Below are 10,016 nucleotides of genomic sequence, written 5' to 3' on the forward strand. Positions count from 1 at the left end.
AAGAACCCTGAGGGTTCAGGCCAAGAGCTGATCCTGACCTCAGAGTGGCCGATTTCTGGAATCCTACAGGTTCCCCAGCTGTGACGTAAGAGAAGACCTTTGAGCACTGGCAAGTGTTGTAGAAATACTCACCATATTTTTCGCCCTATAGGACGCACTTTTCCCCCTCCAAAAATGAAGGGGAAATCTGTGTGCGTCCTATGGGGCGAATACAGGCTTTCGCTGAAGCTTGGAGAGCGAGAGGGGTCGGTGCGCACCGACACCTCTCGCTCTCCAGGCTTCAGGAAGCTATCAGCAAGCCTGGGGAGCCCGCGGGAGTTCCCGCAGGGCTCCCTAGGCTGCGGATAGCAGCCTACTGCCCGGAGCGCGGGGCGCACTGAAGCTGCGGCTGGCGGGGGGATAATTTTTTTTCTCTTTATTCCCCCCCCCCCAAAAAACTAGGTGCGTCCTATGGGCCGGTGCGTCCTATAGGGCGAAAAATACGGTAGTTGTATTAATAAGTTGGCACTGCTGCCGAGCACACAGATGGCTGAAACCAAAGCACAACCTATGGAGAGGGCCAAGAAAGGACTCCTTCAGCTATGGATTCCTGGTCTTATACATACAGGGCTGGATTCAGCGAAACAGGTACACTAGCAGGAACCAGCACAAAGAGTTCTGCTAGCATAACAGGCCTTGTCCTCCTAAATTGGTTCAGGGGACTGTTCGAGAACCCCTAGAAGAACGGGCAGGGGGAGGAGAGGGAAGATTGTCCCGTCCGGCAAGCAGAAATGTTTGCTGGCACAGAGCAACCAAATTAGCACACAGTTTAATCGAGGGGCACATTGGCAGAAGGGTCATGAATCGGGCAAGAGAGATTGAAGGAATCCACTGCTGGGCATAGAGTAAAAGGAGGCGCGATTCATGGAGGTTGCAATGGTTGCGCTTGCTTTTTCCTTCCTCATACACACAAAATTGAGAGGTACAGAGGCAGCCACCTCCCCTTCACACACACACACACACACACACACACACACACACACAGAGAGAGAGAGACTTAGTGATTAAGTCATTTTGTCAATCAATAACATTTTTTTAACAAAAAAAGTGCCATACAGAGGGTTTTGAAACTGATTTCCTCCCATTACCCAATAAATGCAAACTGCATATAGAAGAAATGGAGAGATACAATATTTGAACCCCTTGGACAGTTATTAATTTTGGCAATGCTTGTAGAGTCTCCAAGCTCCTTCATTTTATTAAAACATCCTACCCTTCAGCTACATCTCTTAAAGACACACTATACCAGGGTTTGGTCCATTCTCTGAAGTTTTGAATACTATAAGAACTCCGCAAAAGACAAGGAGTCAAACTCTGCCTGATTGGTCTCTGGAAATGGCTAGACAAGCCTCTTCTGCTCCTCTTAAGAACCTCTCGCTGTTTGCCTGGGCTGGGGGTTCCCTCTGCGGAGCGGAATGTATAGGTTGCTACACAGCTTCTGAACTTTGGAGTGTCCTTTCCACACAATGCATAAGATAAGGGAAGCCCACAGGGTTAATGAATTACTAGCCCAATGGCCAGAGACATGTGAGCTGTAGTTCAAGAAAAGGCTCCCCATTTCTGACTTAGCTAGAGCTTCTTCAAAATTACTTTTCCCCTTTCCTCCATCCAATCCGAACTCTTGCCTAATCTCCCTTTTCTGAAAACAAGAGGTCTACAGAAGACCACCTCGGCTCCGCCATTATAGGCTAAGGCAAGCAGCTTTCTGCAGGCCCCACCTCCCTCTAGCTGCAATGTGGGGATCAAATACTGAGTTGCACAACATGGCTGTTGAAAGGATTACATGCTGTAGGTGGAGCACTTGGGAGTGTTTGGAGCTGCTATATAAATGCTAAGTAATGCTATACTAGTAAATACTAAAGTTCGCCCGCGCTTGGAATAATTAGAACGAGGCTCCCTTTTAATTGGTTGGCTGGCTACTGTTCTTTGCTCTAGGATCAAGTCCTGATCCTTGGGTCGTTTGTTTTTTTTAAATGTGTCTAGGCATACTACAGTCTAACATTTTACACCAGTTGTTGTTTTTTTTATAAAAAAGATAATACAGCCTTGTGTTTCATAAATCTTATTTTCAGCTTCTTTTCCCTTTCTCATGCACTGGAACCCTTTTAAACTTAAACAGGTAAAGAGTCGCAGTACTTAATACTTAACGGCCAGTAAGAAATACTACCTTGGTTTCCACTCTATTTGCTGTTCCCCTTCTACTCTGCTTTCAAGCCTCATTCATTGGGGACAGGGAGTCCCAATGGCCATCTGCTCTGATCCACAGGACATAGGCCGCCTTTTGCATGAGCTCATAGCTGGGCCGCTAGGTTGGGTTAAGTGAACAGACAGCAGACAGGCTGGGGATCAGAGAGGGGGAAAGTGAACAGTCAATGGAAGGAAGGTAGCATATTTCCAGAGGGAAAAGGGAGAATTAAAAGGGAATCGTCTAGGATCCGGCTTCCTGTTCCTGTCCTAGAGCTTCCAGGAGCAGACCCATGGGAGTGCGCTTGAGTCCGATGCTCTCTATCTTGTTCTCAATCTTGTTTTTGAGGTTCCGGAGGCGCAGGGAGGCATGGATGAGGGTCACTGCAGTGGAGAAAGGGTTGGGGGAGGTAGAAGGGCAAAATAAATAAATTAAGGTCTTACGTATATAATAAAGGTTCATAAATGGACCAGGCAAACACGTACATAGATATATAGGCCACATGTCTGAAGGATGCGTGGGTCCAGAATTGGCCTCCACAGTCACTTACGGACTCATTGTTAAAACTGTGTTTATGGAAGACAATCTTACTCGGCTACGAGGGATCGCCAAAGAAGAAAGTAAGTTCATTCATCCAGGGCAAAAAGTGCAAGGCTAGAGTAGCCCTTTCCTCTCTACCACAAGCTTTCCTAGGAGCCGTAGGGAGATTTTCCATCATTCAACTCAATGAGTGTGAGAAGGAGAAAGACAGGCAAACACAGCCTGGGCTGCCGGTACCCTTGCCTAATAAAAAATACTGTAAAATGAAATGCTGAAAGCAAAATAAACTAGGCGAAAAGAGCAAATTTGCATGATTCCTCTTAAATTGGATGGCTCTTTCAGCATTTTTAATTATTGTGCATACTTTATTCTGGATGAAGGAAGGAGCCATGCAGATCACAGAAGCCCCACGACCGGCTCCTACTCATCAAAAGATTTCAGCCGTTGCACCAAACACTTTCGAGCTTAACTTCTCAACCACCAGCACTAGAACCTTACTTTTTTTAAAAAGTGAAAGCTGAGAGACTCTGGACTTAAGACCACATGATGTAGATTTTCTGGGCTCCAGCAGCACTGCAACATGCACTGAGCCCTAACTGTATCATGGAAACACCACAGGGGAGAACTGATCGGTGTATAAATATAGGACATTTTGTCTTACTTACATATTACAGAAAGAAGTGTCTGAGCATCAACCTAGCCTTGGTCTTTGTAGAACTAACAAAAGTCTGACTGGAATACAGATTAACACCAGCCTTCAATCAACCATGACAGCTGTTCAATGAACAAATTTAATAGCCATGGAATAATGCAACTTGCTTTGATGTTCAAAGGAACAGGCAACTTAGCCAGTTGCATGTAGGAAGGTTTGTCTTCAATCTACCTACCTATGTAGAGGTTTGTGCAGAATGTGGGGTCCAGCACATTTGGGAGGTAGACCCCTGAGCACCGGGGCTTTTTACAGAGGCTGTGTGTTTTCAGATTCATCTGAAACTCTGGGAACTAGAAGTTTTTTTATTTTAAGAGAAAGCTAAGATACTGTGGTTTCCTACATACCCACATTCAATCCCACAGATTGAGGTATGTGTGGGTATGTATGAATACTTTTAAGGATGGTATGAAATGTATGTTTGTATATTCGTAACATGTATGTATTAGTGTTGAATTATTTTAATAATAATAAAATATTTTTTAAAAATTAAAATACTGTGGTTTCCATGCCAGAATAGATTCTACTCAGGAATGGTCGGAGAATGCAAACTGTTCTGCTTATTGCACTACTGAATTATTCTATACTGAAGCTAAAGTTCCATGCAAACATTAACAGAGCACTAGATTTGCAAGATCTCAGCAACGAGGCACAACAATCACATTAACCTGGATGCTTCCATGCCACGTCTACCCCACTTCCCTTTCGGGACTTACACGTTATGGGCAGAGCGATGAAAAACAAGAAGGTGGCGGAGCCATCGAGAAGAGACACCAGAAAGTACGCCGAGCCAAGGATGGTAAGGAGGCAAGTGCCGGGGTAATTCCGCCGGAAGCGTCGCACGGGAGCCTTGTTTTCAGCCGCCCAGATGAAGCCCACAAAGATCAGCGTCACGAGAGCAGCGCTCAGCAGAGTCAACAAGGGGCGAAAGTACCTGTAAGGAAATGGGCAGGGTGGGAACTAGGAATGCAATGTCAATTCCATTCAGGGGTGCCCACTTGAATAAAATATTGTGGGGGCCCAGGTCAGCCCCACCCCGCACCACCGATCACATGACGCAGTGCACAAACTCCATTTGAATGGCGATGCCCATCAACTTGGGGCAGGGCAGCCTCCTCAAATATTTTATTGTGGGGGCTGAAACCCCCACGGGCTTCTAGGAGTTGGCTCCTATGACTCCATTTAAAGACAATACAGTGGATGCTCAGGTTGCGAATGTGATCCGTGCAGGATGCAAGTTCGCAACCTGTAGCATCCGCAACCCACAGTGGTGCTTCTGCGCACGCACAGGTTGCGATTTGGCGCTTCTGTGCATGTGCGACCGCCGAAACCCAGAAGTAACCTGTTCTGGTACTTCTGGGTTTCGGCGGTCCGTAACCCAAAAAAAACACAACCTGAAGCGTCTGTAACCCGAGGTATGACTGTATATCCTGTTAGCATGAGGTGGTCTTGTGGGCTGGCCCTTACTTTTAAGACCCATTTTAAGTAGCGGCCTTTACTATTTGGCCAGAGAACTGGTCATGGAGCGGGACTCTGAAGGGTGGTGAAATGAGTAAGGGCCTTTCTTGCTCTCGTCCCCACCCCCTATCACCCTGTGGAATATTCCCCATAAAGAAGCTTGTCTGCCACTGACTTTAACATCTTTCCGGCACCATGTCAATATTTTTCTTTTCTCCCAGACTCTTTCCTGATCACTGACTGTTGGTTTGTCATTTTATGGTGATTGTGCTGATATAACTGGGTGGTTGGAGAGTTTTAATTGCTGGGATTTAGTGTATGATCACTTATAATGATTGTTTATTGCTGCTTATTTTTATGGGATTTTGTATTTTGTTATGTGCACTATATTTTTTGCCGTAATTTGCCTTAAAACCCTTTTGGCATAGGATGATGAACAAATGCATAGAAGACAGATCAATAAGCTTTGTTTACAAGAGATCACCATGAGTCCTGCTAAAAATAATGCAGATATAAGAGAACCTTGGCAGAAATGATATTGCAACACTGATTCTGCTATTTCTCGCTCCTCTCAGGGCTAAATGGAACATTGCAGTTTCATTGCTGGTATATGTAGCTTTACAGTCGCATCTAATCTAGGGTTGCCATACGTCCAGAATTTCCTGGACATAGCCGGTGTTCAGTTCTTGTAAACAGATTTCCGGGTGGAAATTGCTGAAATGTCTGGGAAAATCCGGCTGTATGGCAGTCAATGTCGGTGGTGTAGATTTTAGCAAATTTCATTAAAAAATAGTTCCAAAACAAGTTCAACAACTTTGGGCAAAAAGAAAAGAAAAAAAAGGTGGGGGAGCTCAACAACTTGTGTGTCCAGATTTTCACTTTTTGAAATATGGAAACCCTAATCTAATCTCTGTTCTGTCGGAGTGCCTGCCATTCACCTCTCCTGCAAGGACATCCTTTCGGTCCTCTTAATAATCCATTCTGGATTTCACCATCCTGAACCATTTGGTATTACCCACAACATTTACGTTTACTTGGAAGGGAAAATGCTGAGCTAGATGAACCTCAATCCTGGAAGAAAATTCTCCTGTTCTCAGAAGCCATGTTTCCAGGCCAATACCATTGTTATAAGAATTTTAAGATCTCAAATATAGAATAAATAATCATAAATGCACACATATCTAGATATATGAACCATGTGTCTGAAAGAGTATGGGAGAGCAATCCTGAAGCCATTTTGACTCTCCCAATGACCTCAGATATTCCTCTGCAGTAAGGGAGGCGAATGGGGAAAACCTTCCTATTGTCTTTTTGCTTACAATTCCTGTCTTAAGGGCGTATTTGTTTGAGAACAGGGTGAGCCTGTGACCTGGATCCAGGAACTAAAGTCTTAACCATCAGAAAAAAATGGCCAGACTACCCAGGTAATACAATCAGTGACCATCATCAGGTATCCTGGCAAACAGAATTTCTGCTGGAGACTGCCTCCTTCTGTGATGTATGTATGGTGGGGGGTTTTTTTGGGGGGGTGTCTTGGGCTACAGGGTGGGCAATTTCAAAAGTCTATATAAGGGCTTGCGCACCATTGTTCCGGGTTCTCCTCCCTCCTGCGTGCGGTGAGTGGGGACCCTGTTGAAACAGTTCCTTGAATAAAGATCAGGCCGCTTAGCTTCTCAATATACTCTGGATGGCCTCTGTTATTTTCTCCTACCAATAGGGGACCCACTTAAGGACTCTATATGGGCTCCGGAGTACCCCATAAGGGAAAGGGAGCAGTTTTTCGTAAAATACTATATATGTCTACTGGGAAGTAAAAAGGGAAAGGGAAAGGGACCTCTGATCATTAGGTCCAGTCCAGGACGACTCTGGGCTTGTGGCGCTCATGTCGCTTTACTGGCCAAGGGAGCCGGCATACAGCTTCCGGGTCATGTGGCCAGCATGACTAAGCCGCTTCTGGCGAACCAGACCAGCGCACGGAAATGTACCTTCCCACCGGAGCGGTACCTATTTATCTACTTGCACTTTGACATGCTTTAGAACTGCGAGATTGGCAGGAGCGGGGACCGAGCAACGGGAGCTCATCCCGTCGCAGGGATTCGAACCGCCGACCTTCTGATCGGCAAGCCCTAGGCTTTGTGGTTTAACCCACAGCGCCACCCGCGTCCCTACTGGGAAGAAAGTTCCAGTAAATTCCGCAAGACCTACTCTCATGTAACTGTGTATAGGAGAGGGAATAAAGAATTGGGGGTGGGAGAGCATGTTTGGAATCCTGAACAGCCCCCCCCTCAACAATTTGACTGTTAAGGAACACAGGATCTTAGGCTCTTGCACTGACAACAGCTTCCTGGGTTTGGACTAAATGCGACCCTCCCAATTCTACAATTCTATGATCGGGCTCTGGGCTCAGTTTAAGAGAAGCCCTATTGCTTGTACTAGCGTTGCCTCCCTTTTTTACTGGGCCTGCTTGACCGCCCCTATACGTTTAACCACAGTCCCCCATACATGCAACCCTTTTCCCAGGTCGGAGAGGAGTCGTGGCCAAAAGCTTCAGCTTGCAATCTGTCATCTTACCGCTACAGGCACTGCAAGAGCAATAAATAAAATGAAAGGAAGTGAGGAGGGGAGGTTAGGAAAGAGGTGATTCCACCTTGCACATCTCTTTCCCCCTCCTACCCATAGGGATTTCTTTAATAGAGAAGCAGCCTGCAGCCCTGCCCTGTCACGCTAGAATACAGTTCCCTTCGTCTCCGGCCACGCTGGCTGTTCCTGATGGAGTTGGAGTCCAACAGCATCCAGCCGCGGGGACTCCTCCATCACCAATTTACAGCATCTGCAACCCGTGAAAGCCACCGGGCGTGGGTACACAAAGCAGAGCCAAACCCATGGGAGTTGGGGGGTAAGGGAGGGGCAGCTGCCCCCCTAAACCAACAAAAATCAATAAAAATGCATAGCAAACTGAGGTTCTGCCCCAACAAAAGGCCTGCTCCCCCGTCCCGTCCCCCAAACAAAAATCCCAGCTACTCCACGGACAAAGCCAGAACATGCATTAAATCCAGTGCCGGATTTACGTATAAGCTAAAGCTATAGTTTAGGGCCCCACTCTCTTGGCCACCCCCCCAAAAATATACTTCTTCTTAATTGTATTTTACTATTAATATAGTTCTTCTTAATTGTATTTCAGCTCAACAAATACATATTTTGTTCTGTGCAAACGGCTTTAGATGCCTATTAGGTCCATAAATTACCATATAGCATGCATTTAACACAAAAAACAGCCACAATTTGTTGTTGACAAAGGACAGCTGGACATACAAAGGACCCCATTACCTTCAGTAGCTTAGGGCCTCATCAAACCTAAATCCGGCCCTCATATAATACATATTTTGTTATGTGCAAATGGCTTTAGATACCTATTAGGTCCATAAATTACCCTATAAAGGGTAAAGGGGACCCCTGACCATTAGGTCCAGTCATGACCGACTCTGGGGTTGCGGCGCTCATTTCGCTTTAAAATTACCATATAAATCAAGACAAAAAACAGCCACAATTTGTTGTTGACAAAGGACAGCTGGACATATCAAGGGCCCCATTGCCTTCAGCGGCTTAGGGCCTCATCCATCCTCAATCCGGCCCCCAACTCAAGGCATTTGGGGCTTCACCCCGGATTTAACCCGCTTCCACCCCGCTCCTCCTTCGCCCACCCCCCACCCGTCTGGCCCCCGAGGATGCTGCGCGCGTCTTTCGGGCGTGCGCGCAGCTTGCGCGGCCCCGGCGCCGGACTGACCCTCCGAGCAGCAGCCCCGCGCCCAGCGCCAGCAGGTAGTTGCTCTGGTAGTACAGCAGGTTGTTGACGACGCGGTTGTGCCAGCGCTGCAGGTCTCGCACGTCCGGCGGAGACAGCCGGCTGGAGCCCAGCAAGAAATCCTCCAGCGCCCGCACCGGCGGCAGCCGCACCTCGGACATCTTCGCTGGCGGGCGGCGGGGACGGGACTACCAGCCCCAGGATGCACCGCGGCCAGCACGGGCCTCGCCGCGGGGAGAGATGGGAATTGTAGTCCCGGCGGTGGGAACTGGGCTCGCATCCAGTGACGCGTTTACGTATAAGGTGAACAAGCTATAGTTTAGGGACCCACTCTCTTGGCCTCCCCCCCCAAAAATAAAGGGGAACAAACACACCTGGATGTACATTTCCAAAATATAAGATAAAACACAAATAAAATAAAAGCTACATACAGCAACAGTGGCAAATGGCTTTAGATACCTATTAAAGGTAAAGGGACCCTTGACCATTAGGTCCAGTCGCGGACAACTCTGGAGTTGCGGCGCTCATCTCGCTTTATTGGCCGAGGGAGCCGGCGTACAGCTTCTGGGTCATGTGGCCAGCAGGACTAAGCCGCTTCTGGCAAACCAGAGCAGCGCATGGAAATGCCATTTACCTTCCCGCCGGAGCGGTACCTATTTATCTACTTGCACTTGGACATGTTTTCGAACTGCTAGGTTGGCAGGAGCAGGGACCGAGCAACAGGAGCTCACCCCGTTGCGGGGATTCAAACTGCCGCCCTTCTGATCGGCAAGTCCTAGGCTCTGTGGTTTAAACCACAGCGCCACCTGCGTCCCTCTAGATACCTATTAGGTCCGTAAATGACTAAATAGCATATATTCAACACAAAACCAGCCACAATTTCTTGACAAAGGACAGCTGGACATACAAAGGGCCCCATTACACTCAGTAGCTTAGGGCCTCATCAAATCTAAATCCAGCCCAGCTCACATCACTTGGCTTCCGTGCAGTTTGTTCGTTTCTTAAGATTTATAATACACAGCTTGCTTTTAAAAAGGAAAACACCAAAAACAACAACAACAAAAAATCCCCATCCTCACAGCCGGTTTACAAAAAGATAAAACAATAAATAGGGTTGCCATATGTCCGGACATAGCCGGAATATGGTAGTCGAAAACAGCACCAAACGCTTATGTGCCTGTGACAATCCGGACCTATGGCAACCCAGTTTGGCAGTGGCTTTTGGGGAGATTTTCCTAAAAATAATTTTAAAAAAACCTTTAAAATTGGATTTTTTAAGAAAC

General features: G+C 46.9%; 1 protein-coding gene across 1 annotated transcript; it reads right to left on the minus strand.

The window, feature by feature from the left end:
- Nucleotides 1-1,051: 1,051 nt before the first annotated feature.
- Nucleotides 1,052-8,928, minus strand: PRAF2 (PRA1 domain family member 2). Its single transcript, XM_083594137.1, has 3 exons — nt 8,716-8,928; nt 4,190-4,407; nt 1,052-2,607 (listed from the first exon to the last, which is right to left on the minus strand). The coding sequence occupies exons 1-3, from the start codon at nt 8,892-8,894 to the stop codon at nt 2,468-2,470; spliced, it is 537 nt and encodes a 178-aa protein (XP_083450263.1). The 5' UTR covers nt 8,895-8,928; the 3' UTR covers nt 1,052-2,467.
- Nucleotides 8,929-10,016: the final 1,088 nt, after the last annotated feature.

Source organism: Podarcis filfolensis, assembly GCF_964270895.1.
Source record: "Podarcis filfolensis genome assembly, chromosome: 17".
NCBI lineage: Eukaryota > Metazoa > Chordata > Lepidosauria > Squamata > Lacertidae > Podarcis > Podarcis filfolensis.

What these genes read in the sequence shown, in the direction of transcription:
- PRAF2 (XM_083594137.1), bottom strand. Translation starts at nt 8,894, where the DNA reads ATGTCCGAGGTGCGGCTGCCGCCGGTGCGGGCGCTGGAGGATTTCTTG. An exon ending in GCGGGGCTGCTGCTCGGAGG is followed by an intron (nt 4,408 to 8,715) that starts GTCAGTCCGGCG and finishes ATTTCCTTACAG; the next exon opens with GTACTTTCGCCCCTTGTTGA. An exon ending in CATCGCTCTGCCCATAACGT is followed by an intron (nt 2,608 to 4,189) that starts GTAAGTCCCGAA and finishes TCTCCACTGCAG; the next exon opens with TGACCCTCATCCATGCCTCC.